Source organism: Hypanus sabinus, chromosome 10 (genome assembly GCF_030144855.1).
Source record: "Hypanus sabinus isolate sHypSab1 chromosome 10, sHypSab1.hap1, whole genome shotgun sequence".
NCBI lineage: Eukaryota > Metazoa > Chordata > Chondrichthyes > Myliobatiformes > Dasyatidae > Hypanus > Hypanus sabinus.
Genome location: NC_082715.1, coordinates 131,579,854 through 131,605,816, shown reverse-complemented (window position 1 = coordinate 131,605,816; position 25,963 = coordinate 131,579,854). Strand labels below are relative to the sequence as shown.

Here is a 25,963-nt window from a genome sequence, read left to right as displayed (position 1 = left end):
CCATTTCTTAATTACATTACGAACTGAGGAAACCGCTACCTGAAAATGTTTTGCTATCTTCTCCTGCTTTGCTAGCCTTCTCCTGCTTTGTGGGCATTTATTTTAATTTTCAGAGTGCTAGGCAGCTGCTTAGAGGAGCCCATGGCTGCTGATTGTTGGGACAAGATTTGAGGAGTAAGGGTATTTATAAAGCTTTGAAATTTGCATCACCCGGCCTTTCTTAACGATGACTGTGAATAAGCCATAGCCCTAACAAGCTAATTAAGGTCTGAGACCTTGGTAAAAGTTATCTGAGAGCTCAAATCTCTTGGGGTGCCCAAACTTTTGCATGGTGCTCCTTTCCTTTTTTCCCCCACTCTAAAATAGTACAAGACAAAAATAATACTCATTTTGCTTAAAATGTTGAAAAGAATGTTTCATCTTTAACTTTATGACTTTTAGAGATCAGTTCATCTTCTGCTCACTTAACTATTCACAGTAACAGAAATTTTGACGGGGTGCCCAAACTTTTGCATGCCACTAGTGGAATTGATGATATTGTGGCTAAGTTTGTGGATGATATGAAGATAGGTGGAGGGGCAGGTAGTGTTGAGGAAGCAGGGAGTCTGCAGAAGGATTTTGACAAACTGGAAGAATGAGCAAAGTGACAGAAGCAAGAAAATGTAGGAAAGTGTATGTATGGTCATGCACACTGGTAGAAGGAATAAAGGTTTAAACTACTCTCTAAATGGAGAGAAAATCCCAAAATCAGAGGTGCAAAAGAGACTTGGGAGTCCTTGTGCAGTATTCCCTAAAGGTTAGCTTGCAGGTTGAGTTGGTAATAAGGAAGTCAAATGCAATGTTAGCATTCATTTCAAGAGGACTAGAATACAAGAGCAAATGTGATGCTGAGGCATTATAAGGCATTGATCAGACTGGCGTATTGAGAGCAGTTTTGGGCCCCTTATCTAAAAGATATGCTAGCAGTGGAGAGGGTCCAGAGGAGATTCACGAGAATCTCAGGAATGAAAGGGTTAACGTATGGCAAACATTTCACGACTTGAAACACCTAGATACTAGATGTGGCGCCTATTATGCTTCCTATAGTGGGCAAGTCTAGCACCAGAGAGCACAGACTCAGAATAGAGGAACTTCCATTTAGAACAGAGGTGAGGAGGAATTTTTTTAGGTGGTGGATCTCTGGAATTCACTGCCACAGAAGGCTGTGGAGGCCAAGTCATTGAGTATATTTAAAGCAGAAGTTGATAGGTTTGTGATTAGTCAGAGTGTCAAAGGTTACAGAGAAAAGGCAGGAAAATTGGGTTGAGGGGGAAAATAAATGGCTGAATGGCCTGATTCTTTCTGCTCCTGTGTCTTATGGTCTTAAAAGTACATGGAAGTTCTGTCAAACTTTGCAGGAGTTATTGTGTAAATGGACTAATTTGAAAATGAAATTGAAGCTCAAAGATGACATCCTGAAATGGGTAACTGTAGTTGTCTGTGGACCTTAAGTCTTTTGCAAACTTAGCTTCATTATTAGTGAGAAATCTTCAGACTAAGGAAGGCTGTGCAAAGTTACTTCAGGTATAAAAATACTTGACAGAATTTCAGATCAAGTTGTCAAGTAAAACTGGCTTTTGAAAATTACATGCTACATTATTTTCACTGCTTAAATAAAGCTTCTTCCCAACCACCAGCTCAAACAGTGCTTATGCCAGCTAAGATTACTGAAAAAATTCAATCACTTCTCTATGTTGAATAATCTCTAAAATGGGCTAGAAATTGCAACATTAGAGCTGCCTATTATGCTCTGCTAAACTCCTGAAGTTTAAAAGAAAACTATGGAAATTTTGGCAAGAAAACTTAATAGGAGCAATGAAAAAGGACTGACTCACAATAATCTTTCAGAACTTTACTGATAAAATCTCTTCAAATTGTTAAGTTCCTAGTTACAAACTGGCTATACTTTGAAAAGAGACAACTTTTGTTATCCATATTTTTTTCTTTTTACAGGCATTAACTTGTATATCTATTCATATATCTTTAATTTTGTTGCTATTTGTATTTAAATATGTTATGTAATTTTTTGTTATGTTAAAGCATGATTAGTCTAATGCACTTTGGAGGAATGGGGGAAAGATTTCAAATGGCAATTGAGTACATTACCACATAAATACACTTGGGGATGTTCAGTTATCCTCTTAACAACTTAGAAAACAAATGACAGCCAGGAACTAATTCATTCATTTGGCTTTGAGAAAGTGGTGTCATACAGCATGCAAACAGGTCCGTTGGCCCAACCTGTCCTATTTGTCTGTATTTGCCCCATATTCCTACTTTCGTATTCACTCACCTGTTCAAATATATTTTGAGTGTTAATGTAATTATCTCAAATACTTCAATATACTGACCACTCAGCAGAAAAAAATTACCCATCAGGTTCCTATTATATTGCACCCCATCTGACATTGAACGCTCTCTCGTTCCTGATTCCTCAATCCTGGGGGGGGGGGGAGAAACTGCATTATATGCCTCTGATAATTTTATCCAACTCCACAAGATCCCAGTCCTCAATCTCCTACTCTTCAACTAAAAAAAGACCCAGTCTGCTCAACCTCTCTTCAAAACTTAGTCCCTTGAATCCTGGCAACATCTTTGAAAATCTGCTATGCACTCTTTCCAGCTTAAATGGCATCTCTTGTATAACAAGATGACCAGACTGGACACTTATTTCAAATGCAGCCTCACCAAGATCTCATACAGCTGCAACATAACGTCCCAATACTCAATGTTCTAATTTATGAAGACCATGCTAAAAGCTGTCCTTACACTGTCCCCCTGAACCATGTATTTGTATTCATAATATACAGTTCGTCTGTCTATCAAATTGTTTAATCTTTTTAGGAAATCCAATTAGATCAGTCTCTAAATCCATGGTAGATTCATTAGCTACTGTGATTTATCCCTAGTGTATGAAGGTGGCAGTTGTTGGGCTGAGGTAGATGGATACGTTGGAGTATACTATATAAAGAAGTGAGACGGGAATGCTAATAAATAAGACTGTTACATCAAAATAAGATAATATTTCCAAATGCATCTGGGAAGGTTTTCAATAAGAGATAGAACAATTCAGGTTATTGCCTTTTAACTAATTTCATACAAATCTATTTTTTTTTTTAGTTTAGAGATACAGCGTGGAACAACCCCTTCTGGCCCAACGAGCCAAACCATCTACTTAACACTAGCTTAATCGCAGGACAATTTACAATGACCAATTAACCTACGAACCGGTACGTCTTTGGGATGAGGGCGGAAACCACAGCACCCGGAGGAAACCCACGCAGTCACTGGAGAGCGTACAAGTTCCTTAGTGTTACACTAACCGCTATACTACTGTGACACCCAACATTATTTAATGCCATTAAGGCACCAGTCACAATTGAGACAATGCAAACCAAATTATAATAAACCAATGAAATAATAGTAGAGTTTATTCATTAACAAAAGATTCTGCAGTTACTGGAAATCTTGAGCAACACACAATGCTACAGAAACTTATTAACTCAGGGAGCATCCAAGGAGGAAAATTAACTGTTGATGCTTCAAGCCAAGATCTTTCATCAGGACTAGAAATGAAAGGGGCAGAACAAAGAATAAAATGGGGGGAGGGGAAGGAGTACAAGCTAGCAGATAGCTGAGACCATGTGAGGTTTAACATGGGTGGATGGGGGGTGGGGTAGTATGAAGGAAAAAACTGGGAGGGCATAGATGGAAGAGATAAAAGTATGAAGGAGGAATCTGATAGAAGAGGACAGTGGACCGTGGAAGGAAAAGAAAGGAGGAAGGGAACCAGATGAAGGTGACAGGCAGATGAGGAGAAGAAAGAGACTGAGACAGTAATCAGAAAGTGGAATAGAAAGAGAGAAAGAGAAGGGGGGAAATTACCATAAATCAGAGAAATCTATGTTCATGCTATCAGGTTAGACTTAGAGGCTATCCAGATAGAATATGAAGTGTTCTTCCTTCAACCTTAATTTGGCCTCATCATGGCAATAGACAAATGCCAGCATGGGAACAGTAGCTACCCATTTCAATTTGATTGACCATTCTCATGCTAAATGAAAGCCTTTCTCCCCCCCATTGCAGAATTAAGATACTTGGGTTTTACTTATTAAAGAAAAATAGACTTACAGCTTCATCATCCTTTTCTTCGTGTTCTGCTTCTTTGTCACTGTCATCTTCCTTTTCACTCTGGGAATCTTTGTTAGTTGTTTCTTCTTCAGAATCACTGCCTTTATCTGATAAATCATCCTCATCCTCTTCTCGGTTTGATGGATCCTAAGTGATATTGGACAAAGCAAATGCTCAATTCTTTTCATTCCTTACAGAATCAAATTTATAATATGGAAAGAAAAACTAAACAAAATCAGCTGACACCACCTGACCTGAAAGGTGAAAGTTCAAAATATTCAATTTTTCAACCAAGTAAACAATTTATGCATCTGGTCATCTCAGTCCAGCTAAATAAACGGGACTGAGATGACCAGTTGGCACTTTTTACCCACTCCTTTTATTTCCGTCCATATCAATATACTTGCAATTTAGGTAACACTGTTTAATCATCCTTTTTGACTACGTACTAGTTCTGAAGGATAATATATAACTTAAGTCTTACAGGATTTTGCAATGAAGGCCTTAGTTACAGTGACCCAAATCACACTGTAGATTCCATTCATCCAGATTCACAACTGGCATGATTATCTACGCCAGTGTGCAGAATCACTTTTTTAAAAACCTCATGAAAGTGTTAACTTCAGAGGTTATGCTTTTCAATTTGGCTATGCACAGAAATTCATCTCTATCTTATGTTTGTCATCTGATGGCATACAAGCTGCAATCTTAAACTGTGGATATACAACAGACTGAATTTTTCGAGTACAATAGTCCCAATGGCAGCTGTGCAATCATCTCAACATGTTTCCTCTTTTTTTTGCTACCATACATTCTTCATCCATACAATAAGTTAAGAGATCTTTCAAACATCAATATCTCTAATCCAGAAGCACACTACAACCTACAGACATTTGCTCAGCAGCACATTTTGAAGCTAAGCTTCACCATTAATTCAGTGACGTATATGCTTCACACTTAACATTCACAATACAAAGGTCTTCTACCAACCTGCCCTCACTGGATAACATAGCTCTCCCAACAAACATCCACAATGAGATCCCAGATAACATATCATTTCATGTACCTTAGAATATACCTCCCAGACACTGGTGATAAATCTTAATTCACTTGCATCATAAGCAAACCAAAAGAATTTGTTGTAGGGCAATAGCAGAGGAGCAGCACCTCCCAAATCATGCAGGCACCAGAATCATCAGGCACTCACTGTCTCATTTGTGTCAGTCTGCAGAACCCACAGTCCTCATCAGCCACTCAAAACTCACACAGCTAGAAAAGCAAAAAAGACATCTGTGATATTAGAAAACTGCCTAAAATGAGAGCATGACATATAGGACTTTAACTTTGACAAACTGCCTCAGGATTTATCAGAAGTTCATTATTACTTCAGGAATTTTCAATCAAGTACTGGAGTAAGAGACCCTTTAGCTCACAATAACTCTGTCCTTCCAAGGATAGATCAAAATTGGAAATTTTTGACCTCTCACCTTTTAAAAATTTATGATGCAAAAGCAATAATAAATCAAGATAGCATGCAGGTCTGGCAGCAAAGCTGGAGGAGTGTGAAATAAAGCCATGTTTATAACTTGATCAGAAATGGGAGCTGGGAACCATAATGCAGCCAGGAGCCTAGGCTGACGTGTGTCCACAAGCTAGATTCTAGATGTGTCCAAGGCATAGCTGTGGATAAGGAGTGCCTGGAGGGATAAGACAGTCGGGACTGAAGGGAAATTGGAAGGATTAAGTAGGGCAATGGCCCTACTTAAAGCTCAGGGAAGACCAAGGATGAAATGGCTGAGTGGATGAGGTGGAGAAGTGAAGGAGATGTATCTGTATCTGAGATTCTCTGTCAATTATGTGCATGTGCACATAACTGTCCGCTAACTATTACTTGGATTGCACTACTTGTATGTATAATCTATATTTTCATTTATATTTATCATCTGTTATGAGCAGAGACAACATCTGCCGGCAGTAAATTCCTTGTATGTGTACAGGTACTTGGCGATTAAAGTCTGATTCTGATTCTGATGTGCATGAAGAAGAGTGCAAGTACACACCTAAATGAGAAAAGAGTGACAGCGTATTTATGTCGAATGCCTCCTTTTCATTGTGCTACAACATTTGAGCATTAACATGGAAGCAGCAGAGTTTGGTTTCTCCTCATCTCAGTATCTCTTGCCACTGGAACAATGCCTTGCACATACAAGTACACGTGGGTAGCTGGTATGCATCAGCTTCCCCATGTTTAAAGAAAGTGCACACAGCCAACTACCATTCCATCATTTTACTTTCAAGAGCTGGAACACTAGGACTTAAGTTAGTCTCATTAGCAGCAGACCCAAGCATCACTTTGTCAGCTTGGGAACCTCTTTTGCCACTGACATTGCTGCTCTGAATGAGATAGAGCGGCTGAAAAAACAAGGAGGTGATACACCACCTTCTAGAAGGTCAAAATTGAAGAGGAACACCGTCTCTACATAGTGGAAAATGGAACAAAGAACAGTACAACAACACACACAAATTGCTGGTGGAACACAGCAGGCCAGGCAGCATCTATAGGAGAAGCTATGACAGTACTTCTCCTATAGATGCTGCCTGGCCTGCTGTGTTCCACCAGTAATTTGTGTGTGTTGTTGTTTGAATTTCCAGCATCTGCAGATTTCCTCCTGTTTGCACAGAACAGTACAGCCCACATTGTTGTGCCAAACTAATTCAATTAGTAATATAGTGGCTAACTGAACTAATCTCATCTAACTACACAATTGTCTTTATCCTTCCTTTTCCTCATGTTCAATACCCATCTAAATATCTCTTAAAAGTTTCCAATATTTCTGCCTCTAACACCACCCCAGGCAGTGTATTCCAGGCAACGACTGCTGTGTAAAATAAAACTTGTACCTCATATCTCCTTAGAAATTGCCCCCTCTCACCTTAACTGCATGCCTTCTGGTATTAGACACTTCAACCCTTAGAAAAACATTGTCTCTATCTATGCCTCTCATAATCTTAAGCTTCTATCAGAGCTCCCTTCAGTCTCCGCTGTTCCAGAGAAAACAACTGAAGTTTGTCTAATATCTTGTTATAGCACTTGCCTGCTAATCAAGGCAACATCTGGTACACCTCTTCTGCACCCTCTCCAAAGCCTCAACATCCATTCTATAATGGGGCGACCAAACCGATACGCAATACTTCAGATGTGACCCAATTAGAGTCTTATAAAGCTGCAACTTTGACTTTTGAACTCAATGGCTCAACAAATAAAGGCCAAAGGGTTATATGCCTTCTTAACCACCTATCAACATGAGTAGCCACTTATAGAGCTATGAACTTGGACTCCCAAGATCCTTCAGCTCAGCAACACTCAAGGCTCTTGCCAATAACAGTGCACTGTCTCCTTACATTTGACCTGTCAAGGTGCAACACTCAACATTTGGTCGGGTTAAACTCCACCTGCCATTTCTCCACTTATATCTGTAATTGATCTATACTCCATTGTTGTATTCTTTGCCAGCCTTCTACACTATCCACAACACTAATCTTTGTATTAGCTACAAACTTACTAACCCATTAGGCTCTCCTTTAGCATTAAGTCTGCTATCTCAGCACCATCCCCCGTAGAGTTAGAACACTCTTTGGTTAAGATGCCTCAACCCCAGCAATCACATAGATGTCGACATCTACTCAGACTCTGGAAAAAAAACTACAGCTTGGGGTGCAGGAGTTCAGAGCACCATCTGTAAGGTTTGCTGATAAATCCTGAGACAGTCTATTGCCCTTCCCATGGAATGTGTGGGTTTTCCCCTAGGTGCTCTGGTTTCCTCCTACAATCCAAAGGTGTACCAAGTAGTTCAATTGATCAACGTAAATTGTCCTGTGATTAGGTTAGAATTAATCGGAGCTGTTGGGGGCTACTGGGGTGGCGTGGCTTGAAGGGCTGAAAAGGCTAACTCCGTACTTTATCACTAAGTAAATAAATAAATCAGGGCAATATGGTGTTAAACTTGCCTAAGTAAGGAAAGACAACCCTTTGCAAGCAGAGGTGGCAAGGAGGGACTAGTCAATGCTCCAGTGTTTTCTTTCTCTCCTGGAGCTCTTAAAATTTAGACATCCTTGATCCCGAAGGAGTGCCCAAGTTCTTCTGGAAATACCTCAATGCTGCCACCTGGAGGTTCTTCTGCTCAAAGTTCAAAGAACATCACTTTTCTAACATAACATGCATAAGAATAGAATAGCAGTAGGCCAATTATGTGGCCCATTAAGCCTGCTCTGCCATTTATCAGAATCACAGTGGATCTACCTTAAAACCATTTTCCTGCACTATCCCCATATCCTTCATTTCACTTTAAGATCTAAAAATCCATTGATCTCTGCTCTGAAACCTCTCCTCACCTGGATTTACCTATCACTTGGCAACTCCTGCATCATCCTGCCCTCACACCTCATTATATTGGCTATCTTCTTGAACACACTCAACCCAAAACACTGACTACCCCCCACCCTTTACCTCCAGAGGTGCAGCCTGACCATGAATTCCCCAGCAACTTTTTTTTGCAACCATAATTCCCTAATATTAATGAGATCACAAATTTCTAAAAAATTTGTACCATATATGGGATAGAATTCAATCTATACAAACTGAATTCTTAAGCTAGATAGCAGGTACTGACACAGACCATAAGGGGAAACAGAACCTCTAACATTTTGAGTTACAACTCCCAATTCTCAAACTATTCCATTATATGGGATCAGATCTAACCTGCAGTCAAAAAATTTTTCAGTGGTTTTAAATACGTAAATATAAAAACTTGTTATGCTTGAAACGTTTGTGAAATGTCTTCAATGTTGTCAAATCCTGAAGAATCCTCTAATCCACTGATATAGAAATGTTAAATGATAACTCATTAAGAAGCAATAAAAAGCAGGAATTATCATGTTCTAACAAGATTGTATCTATATTCTTAAACTCCAACATCTTATTGGTGTAAAGGAAATAAATGTACACTACCCTGGTACAAATAATTTTTTTTAAATCACCCAAAGTCCCAATGTTCATATAAATGATTTAACTAGACAAAAATTAACATCAATAACCCAGAAACCAGTATTCACATGAATGTTAACAGGGGTTTAGAAAATACTAGGATTGGGCAGGGTCAGTGGGATTTATAACACGGAATCCATGCTTGACAAACCTACTAAAATTTACTTGTAAGTAGCAGAACACATAAGAGTCAGCAAGGTGACGTAACACATTTAGACTTACAGGAGGTTTCAGATAAGGTGCCACTCGAGGGATTACTGAAGTAAATAAAGACACACAGTGAGAGCCTCCAATCAGTGGGACGTCACAGCAATCAGTGCTGAAGTCACTGATATTACGGAATCTGATCTAATCTATGGTCAGGGCCCCATTGCCCAGGTGCTGCACCTGGATTCATTCAAATTTAAATCTCTTCAAATCACCAAGCAGATCAGGTGTCTTAAAAGATTTGAAGAAACAACATGTGTCATACATTGCCAGCTACAACTGAGCCATTGGCTTGACTGTGCTTCTGCTTCTGCTTTTGTTGCTCTGCTGGCTGCTGTTGTGCTGGTTGTGGGGCTCCTTTCTTTTTGATTGGTTTCTTTTTCTTGGATTTAGGTGGTTTCTTGGTTCCTTTATTCTTCTGCCAGACTTTCTTTTTATTTTTTGCACCACCAGTTCCCTGTTGTAAAACAAATGCAAAATGGTATTAAATCACACACTAAACGAGCTAAATACATTATGTATTAATTTTAAGTGCATGGCAGTGTTTCCCTAAAATCAAACATAATCTGAGTATTGTTAAGTTTATCTTATCATCTAAAGACGCAGACATTACATTTGAATGGTGTGCTTAAAATTCTTCAGTCATAAAACATGTATAACTTCCCCGTTTGTTTATTTATTTTGTAAAAGGGCAAAAGAATACCTCAAAACACTGAATATTTATGCATTCGGAATAGCCTATCAAATCAATCTGAAAGTATAAAAACAAAGCAAAGAAATGTGAGAATAAAGTAAGAACATCCCCTAGGACATTTAACGAGGGTATGTCTGGGTTTGTAAAGCAGTTGTTATAATGGGAATAAAATAGTTAAGTACTTTTTCTTTCCATAGGTCGAGAAGCTGAGATGCTTGTCCAGTCATCCCTCCCCACTGGTCTCCCTCCTTCAAGGGGAAGAACTGCAACACTGGCCCTTACACTGAATGGTGCTAAGGGAATATAGAGAAGGGGGGGTGGGAGGGGAGAGAGAGGAAGGAAAGTTAACTGAAGTTAGAGAAATCAGTGTTCATGCGATCTGGTTGGAGGCTACCCAGACAGAGTATGAGGTGTAGCCTTATCGGGGTCATAGCTCTATTCAGAAACCAAAACAGTCCTTCCAGATGAGGCAACACTTCACCTGAGAGTCCGCCACAGTCATCCACTATATCCAGTGTGGCCTCCTTGCATCAGTGAGATCTGAAGTAGATCGGGGCCCACTTCACCAAGCACCTTCACTCCATCCGCCATAAAAGACCGGATTTGCTGGTGGTTATCCATTTCAACATGTTGATCAGTGGCCTCCTCTACTAGCACAAAGAAGCCACACCCAGGCTGGAGGAGCAACGCCTCATATTCTATCTGGGTAGCCTCCAACCAGATGGCATGAACCTTGATTACTCTAACTTTCGTTAATTGTCCTTCCTCCCCACCCCCTTTCTCTATTCCTCATTCTGACTACTCTCTTACCCCTTCTCATCTCCCTCTTGGTGCCTCTCCTTTCTCCCATGACCCACTGCCCTCTCCTATCAGATTCCATCTATCACCTCCTAACTTCTTACTTCAATCCCCCTTCTCCAATACCATCTTTCCCCCTAACCTAGTTTCTGCCAGCTCCGTTTCTCCTCCCCCCCCACCATCTTCTTAGTATGGCCTCTGCCCTCTCCCTTTCCAGTTCTGAAGAAGCTCCTCAGCTCAAAAAGTTGACTCTCCACACACAAATGCTAACTGACCTGCTGAGTTCCTCCAGCAACTTATGTGCGGCAGTCTCTTTTTTAAAAAAAAATCATTTTAACAGAGTAGTCAATTGTAATAGAAATCTTATACTGGCAACATTATAAATTTTTGTACCTTTTTTTAAAAAATGGTAATTTGTAATCTTGTTACTTATTAGTATACCTACTTCGTGGATGCATTACAGTCAGATTACTGATGCATGGATGTGACTTTGTGGCAAATTTAAGCAGTCCTCAGCATAAAAATGAGCATGAAAAGCCCTAAGCATTACTAGAATACTTGACACTGCACAGATATTACATGGAAGCATAACAGCACTCTTTTAAGACTACAATAAATATATCTGGATATGAAAAATGCAAAATAGATGTACAACTTTTATTCACAGAGAACTCTGATATTAGCTGATATCAGTAGAAAGAACTGTTGAGGGGATGGATAGGGGGTAAAAAGAAAGGATTTGGGCCATACAAATGCATATACTGCACTTAAACAGATAACTCATCTCAAAAGAATTTAAGTTTCAGATGGCATGGAATTAGCAGGACAGGAAAGTTACAAAAGCTGCAATCAAAGCCAGTTAAATTAGAACTGGTCGCAATATTACTAGCGTATACCTGTAAATGAAGTTCTGCTATTCAGAATCTCATACTGTGTATCAAAGTGAACCAAGTGACTATGGGGCAAACAGTTAAATTATTATTCGCTCAAGAGAGTGGAAGCACAAATTACAAATGCACTGTTTTGATTTAACTTTCCATTTTCATAAAATAAGCATTCACCAAAGAATAGTGTAGGTTAGAATAAAGGAAAACAGGAGATGAATTAAAATTATATGTAAAAAGTTGAAAGATAATGAATGTAAGTACTTTAGTTTTCACCTACTAAACATTCGACTGAGTTTATTTTACCACTTAAACTTACTGTGTCATCAGCATCCTGTTCTTCATTTATACATGCACCATGTTCTTGTTCCTTTTCAAAGATTGCCTTTGAAAAAAATACATTTAAAAAAAAGAGTTGAAACAAAGCATAAAGCGCAAGACTCAAAATACAACATTTGCAGGGGAAGAACAGGTGAGTAGGGATGAGCGAACTAGGGAATCACGGAGCAGTTCTGCAGAAAGAGCTGGGGAAGAATGCAATCTGTTCTCACAAATACTGGTACTTACAGCCATATTCTCTCTGTTGAGTGTCACGGTGACAGTGACAATTGATCCAGCAGTAATGTTGCTGCTATCTTCATCATCCAAAACTGAGGAGGAACAAAATAAAGGGTGATTTCTGATTTATTCCTTTAACACTCCATCTCTAAACCGATTCTCTGTGCAACATAATTCACAAAATGCTCAAATTAGCAGATCTTGGGGAAAGATTAAATGTTCACTAGATCTCTACTCACTGATTATATCAGAGATTACAAATTGAATGAATGCGAGAACAACTTTTCAAAATGACATTCATTAAATCCAATGGTTTGAAATGACATTCATTCTAATTGCTACAATGCAGTGTTTAAGGGCATACTAATATAGAATGAGGATTCCCATTATGTTCAATTCTGCCATGTCACAGCTGTGCTTGCAAAGGCTGCGATAAGGTCTGCTCACAGCATGCATAGCAATTCCACATAAAAATACAATTGGGCAACCTACTCAAAAGGTTCCACACACAGACTAGTACAACACAGGATGTTGTGCGGAACTGATTTGCTAATACAACCAATTTTTACATTCCCTGCATAGTCAATCTCGATGTAAAGTTACAGCATAGTTAACAGGCCCTTCTAGCTCAAAGAGGCCGCACCACATAATGACACCCATGTGACCAATTAGCTCACTAATCTGTAGGTCCTTGAAATGTGGGGGGAAACTGGTGCACCCAGAGAAAACACGCAGTCATGGGGAGAATGGAAAAACTCCTTACAGACAGCAGCAGGGAATGAACCCGAGTTCTGGCACTGTAATTGTGTTACACCGACCAGTACACTACCATGCCACCCACATAGCACATCTCCTTTGAACTTTCCTTCCCTCACCTTAAGTACACTTCATCTAGTATTAGACATTTTGACTCCGGGAGCAAGATTCTGGCACTACCTAGAACTTTGCATCCATCTGCCTATTGCAATCAATTAAAAACTGCCAACAACATTAATCAGAGCCCACTTTAGGAGAAAGCTGAAGTGATATTGGAAGAAATGCTCTTAAATTGGATCAAGGGTTGTTGGTCAGTGTTGGAACTTGAGGATATTTGACCAGGAAAATTATGGCAGTAACACAAATTCATTTTTCAGTATAAAAATTCACATTAGAAACCATATACAGATGGCCCCCGTTTTTCGAACGTTCACTTTATGACATCTCGCTGTTTTGAAAGACCTACATTAGTACCTGTCTTTGCTGATTGAAAGAGGATTTTCGCTGTTATGAAAAAAAGATACCCGCTTTAAACGGGTGTTTACCCTGAGAAAGACTACCATGACCGGTGAAGCCTTGTGCAGACAGATGTGTGCGCAAGGCTGATTTTTGCCTACAAATCGGTTTTGGCTTGCTGTCTTCCCGATTCTGGTAAGAGAAACTACACTGTACATACAATATTTCTAATTTATATAGGCTGTGTATTTATCATACCATTCCTGCTTTTACTATATGTTTGTGTTATTTTAGGTTTTGTGTGTTATTTGGTATGATTTGCTAGTTTTTTTTTGGGTCTGGGAACACTCAAAAAATCTTCCCATATAGATTAATGGTAATTGCTTCTTCAATTTACGACATTTCGGCTTACAAACGGTTTCATAGGAACAATCTACCTTTGGATAGCCAGGGAAACCTATAAGCTCAAAACAAGATCAGTTTTGTATGAGGCTTTCCAACACTGTAAAGCATCAATCAGCTTGCTCCATCATACATCATTGGACTTTCCTAGTATTTTAACAACTCTAAAATGCTAAGGACAAATAATCAATATTACATGACTTAATAGCATGCAAAGGTAACAGCAAATTACAATTATCCTGGTCATAAAAATGTACACTGAAAGTCAATTCTTGAAATATCGATTCATACCTTGCAGCTTTATATCCATGCTAACATGTGGGAAGCTTCCAAGTACTGCCATGACCTCTTCATACTTCTCCTCACTCAGAAATCGCAACATATTACGCCGATCAGTATCTTTCATGCTAACCAAGTCTTGAATTGTTCGGACTTTGTACTGTTGTGTAAATAAAGGAAACAGAACTCTGTTTCAACTATAGATCTGCAACAGCAGTACTCATTAATGAGTTGCAAATTCAACTAATACACCACCTGAATATTGTTCCAATTGATATATTAAAAGAAAAGTCATAGAGAATAAAAAGTTTTTCTATTGTACTACTTTTATGTTGTATTCTATAAAATCTACACTGGAAGTTGCATCACGCTCAAATAATTAAAAAGACAACATAGTATCTACTAGAATGGGCAAGATACACTGAATACAGTAAAGGCTATAGGTTCTAACAAACTCCAACTAAAGTGCTGTGAACTTATGTTCCAGTCCTAGCTGTGCCTCTAGCCAAATTGTTTCTGTACAACTGCAATATAGGTATTGTTCTGATATTCAATTTATGTCCATGAAAATGACAAACCAAATCTGACTGTTAAAACACAAGAGATTATGAAGATGCTGGAAATCCAGAGGAACACACATAAAAGCTGGAGGAACTCAACATGTCAGGCAGCATCTATGGAAATGAATAAACAGTCATCATTTCAGGACGAGATCCTTCATCAGGACTGGAAAAGGAAAAGGGAAGTAGCACTAGCTGGCAGGTGATAGGTGAAACCAGGTGAGAGATATTGATATAGATAAAATATATGCAACTATCATGAAATGGAGAGTAGATAAATGTTTTTTCTCTGGCTGTAAAGATGTAATGACTGGCATGCCATAGAATTCAGTACTGAGCCTCAATTTATTTATATAAAGGACTTGGATGAAAACACCAAAGATATGCCTGCTAAATTTGCTAATGACACATTGGAGAATAAAGTACAAGGCTACAAAGGAATGTAATGAAAAGGCAAAGATCTAACAAAGTGTATGTGTGGTAAACAGTACTTAGCAGGTAAAATAGAAAAGCTCATTAACTAGTGAAAAACTAGATAGAGAGATCAGGGTGCCTGAGGCACGATTTGTAAATGACCAAGGTGCACAGCAAGTAATTAGGAAAATGAATATTGAAATAGGTGACAAAGTATCAGTTATTTAGGATATCAATGAGATCATATTTTGAACTGCTACATTCAGAATTGGTCTACTTATTCAAGTGCAACACGCCATAATGTTTCACTGCTAATGTAATGGTTTCTCTGTAGCAGCGATGTTTGGCTTATGACAAGAGATAACAGGGCTTTGGAATGTATGTTATCCAATGGGAGAAATGTTGTTCTTTCTTGAGAGTCTGGAAGAGAGATTTTCGCGGTCTTTTGTCAGCAAGAGAAGGAAGATGCCTGTGGAGAGATTGGCACACCGCTGGACGGAGTAGACTGGGAGCAAGGGTCCGAAGTTCAGCGACGCTTGGAGGAGGTTGATAGTTGATGCATAGCCGTAGCAATGAGCTGCTTCAATGTGCACTTTTGACTTTTTCCATAAAATGGGCCCTTTTATTTTCTTTACTGACCCTATATCCAGATAAGATTTATTGCATATGGTGTACTATCGAATATTTTGCGGTGCGGATTTGTAACCAGGCAACACATCACATAGCATCAACGCAAATGAGATTTCTCAGTTTGGTGGGGCCAGAAGTTGTTGTCCCCTAGATGAACACGTGCTGGCTGAGCCTCAGGTTTACACAAGGATGCAAGTGCCTTGAAAGGAGTTCATGAACAGGTAGCTTGTCTTATGAGAAATGGTTAGGCTTGACTTATATTTGCTGCAGTGTTAAACAATGATAAAATAATCCTGAGGGGTCATATTACAATTTAAAAAAAGGAATTATTCACAAGAGAATGAGATCTTTCTTCCCACATCCCTCAAAGAATTACTGGACTTTAAAATTTTCTTCAGTGAAAATGGTGCCTTTGAATACATTTAAGTCAGAGAGATTCTTTTTTTTAAACTTTTTTTATTGCATTTTTAAGTAGTTACAAAATGAAGTATGGAAAAACAATGTATATAACCCTTCCCCCCTCCCCTTATCCCCTCCCCCCCTAACTGCCCTATAGAAAAAAAAAGAAAGAAAGATTGCCTGGTTGTTGGAAGATCTCCACATGCTCCATGGAATGCGTAATAACTTTAATATGTATATTTATTTATTTCCCCAAATAACCAATTGTTTCATCTTCAGAACATCTATAGATTTAATCCTGTCTTTTGTAAATAAGGGCTCCAAATTTTCAGAAATGTTTCATATTTATCTCTTAAATTATAAGTAATTTTTTCTAAATGGAATACAACCATAGATTTCTTTCTTCCAAGAGTCTATACTTAAATATGTATCCGATTTCCAAGTAACTGCAATAGCTTTTTTGGCTACTGCCAGTGCAATTTTTATAAATTCTTTCTGGTATTTATTTAGTTTGAGTTTTGGTTTTATCCCTTCAATATCACCTAATAAGAGTAATATTGGATTATGAGGAAATTGTGTTCCTGTAATTTGTTCCAGTAAAAGTCTTAAATTTGTCCAAAAAGGTTGAATTTTAGAACAAGACCATGTAGAATGTAAAAAAGTACCAGTTTCCTGGTTACATCAGAAACACTGATCCAATAAGTTTGGATTTAATTTATTTATTTTTTGTGGTGTAATATATAATTGATGTAGAAAATTATACTGCACTAATCTTAACCGAACATTTATTGTATTTGTCATACTATCAAGACATAGTCTTGACCAATTTGTTTCTTCAATTTTAATATTCAAATCACTTTCCCATTTTTGTCTTGACTTATGAACTCCTTGTTTAATTGCCTGTTTTTGAATCAAATTATACATACAAGATACAAATTTTTTAATATTTCCTTTTTGAATTAAAATTTCTATTTCATTAGGTTTCGGCAATAAGAGAGATTCTTGATAACGGAGGTGGAGTGGGGCTGGTAGGTAGAAATGCAGTGTTGAGGTTAAAATCAGATCAGCTAGAATACCATTGCAGACAAGTCCTGCTTTTTTAATATTAATATATATACCGTAAATTCCGGACTATAAGCCGCTACTTTTTTCCCACGCTTTGAACACTGCGGCCTATACTCCGGTGCGGCTAATGCATGTTTTTTTTTCATGCCGCCAAAAACATTTTGCCTCGTAACAGTAGACCAATAAAATTGATGAGTAGTTCACAGAGCTCCAATGAAATTGTACGATAAATCAAGCGCACTTTCACAATTAAATTATTGTAAATCAGTCATTTGTACTCACCCTCATCAACATGGAAAACACTCAAAGAAAAGCATATGATACAGCTTTTAAGTTAAAGGCGATCAATCTGGCGGTTGAAGAAGGAAATCCAGCTGCTGCACATAATCTTGGCATAAATGAATCGATGGTAAGACGGTGGAGATGCCAGCATGAAGAACTGAGTCAATGCAAAAAGACGACAAAAGCTTTCAGAGGTAATCATAGCAGATGGCCCGAACTTGAAAACTTTCTTGAAGACTGGGTTAACACACAGAGAGCAGGCAGCCGCGGTGTTTCCACCATGCAGATCAGACAGAAAGCTAAAGCAATCACCACCAAAATGAAAATCGAAGATTTTAGAGGTGGGCCATCGTGGTGTTTTAGATTCATGAGACGAAAAGGCCTGTCCGTCAGGGTACGCACGACTCTGTGTCAGCAGCTCCCTCCCGACACCACGAGGAAAAACTTGCTAACTTCCGCACATTCACTCAAACAAAGATAGCGGAGAATTCCATCGGGCCAGATGATATCATAAATATGGATGAAGTACCTTTGACGTTTGACCTGCCTCTCACTCGGACTGTTAATAAAAAAGCTGACTCGTCCATCACACTGAAAACAAGTGGCCATGAGAGAACGCATTTTACTTGTGTTCTGAGCTGCACATCATCCGGACTAAAGCTTCCACCGATGGTGATTTTTAAGCGGCTGACAATGAAAGTTCAGTGAAAGTTGCCATCAAGAGTACAAACTCAATTCCAGCTGTGATTCCTGGGGGCACCACGAAGTATTTGCAGCCACTGGACATCAGCGTGAACCGGGCATTTAAAGTGGCGCTGCGTGTTGAGTGGGAGGCTTGGATGACGAGCGGCGAGAAATCCTTTACCAAAACAGGACGCATGCGAAGAGCATCTTTAACTCAAGTCTGCCAGTGGATCCTAAATGCGTGGAGCCGTGTCACAACATCCACCATCACCAACGGGTTTCGAAAGGCTGGACTGCTGCGTGATGAAGAGGACCGCGTGCGCTCAAGTGAGAGCGACAACGAAGAGACTGAAGTGAGTGACGAGATCCTGAGGTTGTTCAATTCGGACACTGAAGGACTTTGATGGTTTTAGTGCGCAGGAGGAAGATGAAGAAGGTGATCAATAACTTTTTCTGGTAGGCTGCAGTATATATATATATTTTTTTTTACCAGTCGTTAGGAGATATTGAAATGTTGTTCGTGCACTGTTCAATAAAAAAGTATATGCAACGTAATTTGTGTGTTACTGATACGTATGTATATTTAAAAGTAGCTGTGTTACAGGCACTGTTCGAAAGAAAGCATTTGCAATATGTATTTGTTTCTGTTACCATACGGATTTAATTAAAAGTTAAAAAATCCTCATGTGTAATATCTTTCTGTGTAAATATCTCATATTACAACGTGGGACACCTGCGGCTTAAAATCCGGTGCGGCCTGTACAAGTACAAAATTGATTTTCTTCCTAAAATTAGAGCATGCGGCTTTTAATCAGGTGCGCTCTGTAGTCCGGAATCTACGGTACACACACACACTCACTCCTCACGGATCAATAACCATCCTTCCAATGCAGGAGAATGCTTAAAGATGACTGCAATATTCAATTCCACTCACTAGTCCTTAAGTTATGAATCACTCAATGACCAAATGCAGCAAAAATGTCCCACATTTTATCTTCTGCTCAAACATGATAGTTAATAGGCAATAACATCTGCAAGAGAATCTAATCCCTTGACACTCAATGGCATCAACACTGCAAATCTCTCAATTCTGGGGTATAGTATTACAAACTTAATTGGAAAAGCTATATAAAACATATGGCCACAAGAACAGTATCCCTACAATCTTAACATCTGCAACAAGGCACATTAAGTATTTGACAAATTCCTTTCTCAGTAGCCTAAATAAATACTCCATTGGCATTGCAGCAGCTCATACCATTCAAGGGAAAAAAACAACTTGGTTCACTGACACTGCATTCATCATTGCAAATATTTACTTACTGCATCACAAAATACACCATGGCTCCAGTCATTACAATCCAGAAGCAACAGCTCACAAAGGCTTCTTGCACAATACCTCCCAAACTTGTGACCGTTACCAGAGGACAAGACAGCAAGACAACCATGCTACTGCATCTGCAAGCTTTGCTCACACCCCACAATGCTGAGATAACAACGCCAATCCATAAATGATAGGATATTAAAATCCATCAACTTTCTACTTCCAAACAATAACTACAAGATAGCTCACTATAACCTTCTCAAAGACAATTAGCAATATGTACTAAATTACAGATTTGTCAATAACACCACCATTGATTATTTAGATTTTATGGCAAAAAAAACACCAATCCTTCACAACACATCTTTTTGCATAAAACATTAGCCAAATGGTGAGAGAATGTTAAATAAAGGGAACAAATATTTAATGAAATGGTCCAACAAAATTAACACTTTTCTACTCTTAACACAATATCCCACTAAAGCTACTGTTTAAAATTCTGATTCTGCACATATCAGGCATTTATTTGCAAACATAAACTTAAAAAGTTTTACAGACTGATATGTAGGTGCTTTAAAAGTTTTTAATTAAAAACAAATTGCATTGCATAAAGTTTAAAAAAATGCTCTTAAGTTACTGTGCACATTTCAATTTTGTGGAGTGCTTTTTTGAGTAGTTAAAACAATTAAAAACAATTTATAGCAAATTCATGACACAAATGCACTGAACAAGTATTACATCCAAAAACTTACATTAATGTTTGTATTGAAACCAAATTATCTTGTGTAGCAGTACAAGCCTAAAGAGCAGCAAGTAGAAATGCAAACGTGTATTTAAAAATTATACCAAAAAAAGTACATAGAAGTGCATCAAGACCAATCACATTTGGCCTTCCAGAACACCCCACTTATTCAACATGAAAGATTTCTTGCAGCAGTCCTCTCCATTCAAAGAAGGGCTCAAGAACATCCAATGAAAATTTATATGCTTTATAACTGACTATAATAGTTTAGAGTAAATAATATCTATATAATTTATTACCTTTTTATTCAAACAGTATTTAAGGGCTTCCTCTTCAAAAAATGGAAGCTGAAAAAGAGGGGATTTAGATTCCCAAAGGCTCTGCACCAACATCTGCGATAGCTTCATACAGTTCTCAATGGACTCCAAACGGGGAGCATGGATTCCTAACCAGAGGCAAGTTTAAAAGTGAGAGAAAAAAAATTAAGAACTCTCATTAAAATCATAAACTTCTAATGTTCTTCATGAACATTCTGCATCCTAAATAAAGTTGGAGGAAACACATTTATTCTTCATTAGCATAATTGGATCACTCACCACCTCGAGTATTGGCCATCATAGTCAGCTGGCATCCAACATTAATCATTTCTTGGAGGAGAACAGGACATTTCCGTATTACAAACCAATAATCTTTTAGAAAGAAACAAATGAGTTGCAGGTAAGTATAGTGCAGAGGAGAATATTTAATGCTAAAACAGCTAAAATGACTTACAAAAGCAACTCATAACATGTACAGCAAAATAAAATGCACAAATATCCCCTTTTCACTAATATTTAAAAATACTGAAATTTTCAATGCAGAGAATATTGTTATACTGTATGCCAATAATTTATAAATTCAACTCCCCTTCTGCTGCATCTGTTTTCAATACCATTTACCTTCCAAGGACAATCTAAGAATCAGGACCACAGTTTTGATACACTGGGCAAGGAATTAAGTTTAACAATGAAAAAATTAGCTCTATAATAACAATAGTTGCTGCATTAAAAAAAAGTTTTATTTTTATTTCAAGTACATGAACTCAATGGGAGAAGCCAGAGAGTGGTAGTGGAGGATTGCTTCTCTGAGTGCAGACCTGTAACTAGTGAGGTGCCACAGGGATCACTGCTGGGTCCATTGTTACTTGTCATTTATATCAATGATCTAGATGATAATGTAAATTGGATCAGCAAATTTGCTGATGATACAAAGATTGGAGGTGTAGTGGACAGTGAGGAAGATTTTCAAAGCTTGCAGAGGGATTTGGACCAGCTGGAAAAATGGGCTGAAAAATGGCAGATGGAGTATAATACAGACAAGTGTGAGGTATTGCACTTTGGAAGGACAAACCAAGGTAGAACATACAAGGTAAATGGTAGGGCACCGAGGAGTGCAGTAGAACAGCGGGATCTGTGAATACAGATATAAAATTCCCTAAAAGTGGTGTCAAAGGTAGATAGGGTTGTAAAGAGAGCTTTCAGTACATTGGTCTTTATAAATCGAAGTATTGAGTATAAGAGTTGGAATGTTATGGTAAGGTTGTATAAGGCATTGGTGAGGCTGCATTTGGAGTATTGTGTGCAATTTTGGTCACCAAATTACAGGAAGGATATTAATAAGGTTGAAAGAGTGCAGAGAAGGTTTACAAGGATGTTGCCGGGACTTGAAAAACTGAGTTACAGAGAAAGGTTGAATAAGTTAGGACTTTATTCCCTGGAGCATAGAAGAATGGGGGTAGATTTGATAGAGGTATATAAAATTATGATGGGCATAGATAGAGTGAATGTAAGCAGGCTTTTTCCACTGAGGCTAGGGGAGAAAGAAACCAGAGGACATGGGTTAAGGGTGAAGGGGGAAAGTTTAAAGGGAACATTAAGGGGAGCTTCTTCACACAGAGAGTGGTGGGAGTGTAGAATGAGCTGCCAGATGAAGTGGTAAATGCGGGCTCACTTTTAACATTTAAGAAAAACTTGGACGAGAGGTGCATGGAGGGATATGGTCCAGGTGAAGGTCAGTGGGACTAGGCAGAAAAATGGTTCGGCACAGCCAAGAAGGGCCAAAAGGCCTGTTTCTGTGCTGTAAATGTTCAATGGTTCTATGGACGTAATTGTTTATTCTGGGGTCAGCACCACTGTGGATCCAGGGTTAGCAAGTTAGCAGGCAATGGGGCTAGTGGACAGTCTACAGCTCTCAAGTAGTTTTTTGGCAAATTTTAAAAAGATTATTAAAGTGTGCATGATAGATGTAATTAAATGAGTTTACTTCTGCTGATAGAACTCCAAATTAGAATCAGGTTTAATATCACTCATCTTCAATTTTACCAATAAAACTGTACCGGATATATCAAGAACTATACTTTAATGCAAGTAAAAGTATCACACTAATATCACACTTTATCACACTAATTCATGGAACATTATCTTTGTGATTAATAACAAAATTTAGCTGTGAATTGATCAGCGACTTAAATAACACCATTTTATTGGTACAATGCCGCAGCCATTAGAGATGCTGTCTCACAGCATTAGTGATCCAGGTACAATCTTGACCACAGGAATTGTCTATGTCAAGTCAGCATGATCTTCTTGTGAGTGCAGTGATTTTCTCCCTCATCTGAAGATTTGTGGGTAGGTAGGCAAATGACCATTGTTAACTGGCCCTTGAGGTAGAATCTTGGTGAATTAAGGAAAATAGAATGCAGGGAAAAATCGTAGCAGAGAGAATAACTCTGGCATGGACGTGATGGGCCATATGATATCCTCTCACGCTACAGAGCTATTGAAAATTCTCCAGTAGCCACAAGCAGAAACACTCCCCGGTTTTCATAATCTCCTGCATCAATGTGACAACACTCAGCGTTATGCAGAACTGATATTAAGGATCCATTTGTACAGACCTGTCAATTCACAATACCAAAGTCTGCAAAATTAAGGCCATCACATTGTGAATTGAAGGTGAATAGTATGATTGTCATCAATGTTTTCATTTCTATTAAAATGTAAATGTAATTCACTCCATCATTACCACCCCATCTTATTCAGTTTTCTACATAAGTTTCACCTTCTTCCAGAGTTTGACAGATTTCCAGCCTGGAAAGATGTGCAAGGAGCAAAACCCTGGACTTTACACTGTACGGTAAACAAAATGGAAGTTCTTTCTTCTTTTCATTAACATTACCAAGTTCCCGAATGAGCTGCAATTTAAGAGTAAAAAACTTAAGAACTTTTAATGGAACAAGGAAAAATGTGCAATCTAGATGTAAACTTGTAATAGCTTGCCAAATACAAACACTGGCATTTGAAAATTAACATTAAATGAGGGTTGTAATAACATAGCTTTCACACTAGGACTTGAGCCTACTAGTCCAAGCTAATTGAACTATTATGAACTACCTAGACTTTCATATTCATATTCCTGTAAGCCCGAATGGAAGTGAAGCACTCCCTTCCAGTAGTACTACAGCCACAATTAACTGTAGAAAGAAAGAAAAATAACAAAGCCAATTTAGGCTTTTTAGAACAATAAAAATTACGTCTTATCCGCACTTGAGAAAACTTCCGCTTTAAATGATTCCCTTCTTCCCCTTAAGAGATAACCTAATTTTCCATTTACCACTTGGTTCTCCCACCACTCAGTCCAGTATCACTCACTTGGGAATGAAAAGGAAAACCAAGCACAAACATAATATGTCGCTACCTGAGGTATTTCAACATTGTCTGTTGGTCTCATGACTGCTTCTTTGTTACTGCGTGGATCGAACTCAAAAGCAGCTGTTAATACCATTATAAGGCCTGAAAACAAAAGAAGTGACACACCTCAGTATTGTTTAGATCCATGTCACAAGAGCAGAGTGGCAGACAAAATTAAACTTAAGTCAGGTTGAATAGAATGAACATTCTCAATGTGTATACAACATCTTAAATTAAAGAACTCTGTACTGGTCTCAGATAAAGTAGTTCCTAATTGTGTTCTACACCATCTTCTACATCAAAAAAATTAGTTTATAAAAAATTTAAGTAATCCTCCTTCAAATGGTGCAATGATCACCGTCTCTACCACTCCAAGATAAAATGTTTCATATTCTATGCATGTATGGCTTTCCAAAGCCCTCTCTACATTCTTAGTAAGAATTTTTAAATTGTGTATCCATCACATCTGTCAAGATAAAAAAAACTATTCTTTTCATTTTCACTTTCTAATCTGCCTTACCCCTTCAGAAACTCTTCTCAGGCTTCTCTGCTCAAATACGAACCATACATTTTGAATTTTACCTCAATTATTTTTCAATCCTATATACTGTACTCATGAGTATGTCTATTTTTCTTCCCAAAAATGCATTCAGAATTATGCACATGAAATATTTGCCCCCCTCTATTTGTTTTGTTAATCCGACAGTTCAAGGATCAAAGTAAATTTAATATTAAGTACACGTGTGTACCATATACTACTTCAAGATTCATTTTCGTGCAGGCATTTACAGGGAAAATACAATAGAATTTCATAAAAATTTATGCATACACAAATACTGACGAACATCCACTTTCAGTCATTTTAATTTCAGATTTTTAGAACAAAAATTTTTTTCTTATTTTCTTGCACTTCTTCTGTTCTCCTTGTTTTATCAAACCCTTTCCCCAAATATGTTTGTTTACCTCCCCAAAAATTCAACTGGCTGCAAAAGAGTCATCTTGTTTTAACAGCTCTGTAAGTTCTTGCTATCAATACAGTGGATTTTGGTTAGTTAGGATACATCCGGACCAGCACATTTTGACCTAACTATGGAAATAGTTAAAAGGTATAAAAGAGACAAACTCGTTTAATAAGTTTGTAGTTAAATGAAATACAGAACACATTAGAAAATTACTGATAACACTACAGCACTATAAAACTATTAATTCCCAATAGTTATTGGAGGAATTCACCTGCCATGTTCTTTTGACTGTAATGAACAAATTCAGTGCAGACAATGGACTGCCTTCATACAATACTTTCAATGACTCCATCCTCCAGATCTTCATTTTCATTGCAACATTCAAGAGATTTACTTGTTGATGTAGTGAAAGTGTTTCACTTCCACTGCCAACCTTTTTTTGGCAACTCCAAGCCTGAATGCTTGAAACTGCGGTGACCAATACAAACTGATTTTGTTGCTTACTTCTTGTCAACTATCAATGACAAAAATCACTTAAGTATTTTTATAACAACACAAACACATACAAAAGCTGTTATGTAAAAACTGATCGCCATGCAAGTGCACACAACTGATACCAGTTTGGAAACTGTTTGGCAATAGTATCTTGCCCCAATTAAGCAGTTATATGTCCCAAATAAAGTGAATCTGGCTATTTATTTTCTCAATTTAGTTTTTGGTCTTTAAGAGTTGACCCATAAATGGCTCCCCAATTAACTGAAATCCGTTGTATTAAATCAACACAGTAAGCTTTTAACATTCAGACCAACTGTTCTTGATTATTCCATAGAATTCAAAATGCTAGCTAATTCCATTTTGAATTATGGATGGTAAAAGTGTCAGTGTCTCCAGTTGATAATTGCTTGTAAGGTAGTCAGTTAATCAA

General features: G+C 38.1%; 1 protein-coding gene across 1 annotated transcript in view; it reads right to left on the bottom strand.

Annotated features, from left to right (window-relative positions):
• The window catches only part of sec63 (SEC63 homolog, protein translocation regulator), a 94,361-nt gene that overhangs the window by 14,585 nt on the left and 53,813 nt on the right, over nt 1-25,963 (bottom strand). The window contains exons 9-17 of the mRNA XM_059982992.1: nt 24,084-24,178; nt 23,448-23,580; nt 20,945-21,037; nt 20,648-20,793; nt 14,261-14,408; nt 12,365-12,447; nt 12,117-12,182; nt 9,687-9,878; nt 4,171-4,317 (exon numbers count right to left, since the gene is read on the bottom strand). Of these exons, the coding sequence (XP_059838975.1) occupies nt 4,171-4,317; nt 9,687-9,878; nt 12,117-12,182; nt 12,365-12,447; nt 14,261-14,408; nt 20,648-20,793; nt 20,945-21,037; nt 23,448-23,580; nt 24,084-24,178 (1,103 nt within the window). The remainder of the gene's footprint in view (nt 1-4,170; nt 4,318-9,686; nt 9,879-12,116; nt 12,183-12,364; nt 12,448-14,260; nt 14,409-20,647; nt 20,794-20,944; nt 21,038-23,447; nt 23,581-24,083; nt 24,179-25,963) is intronic.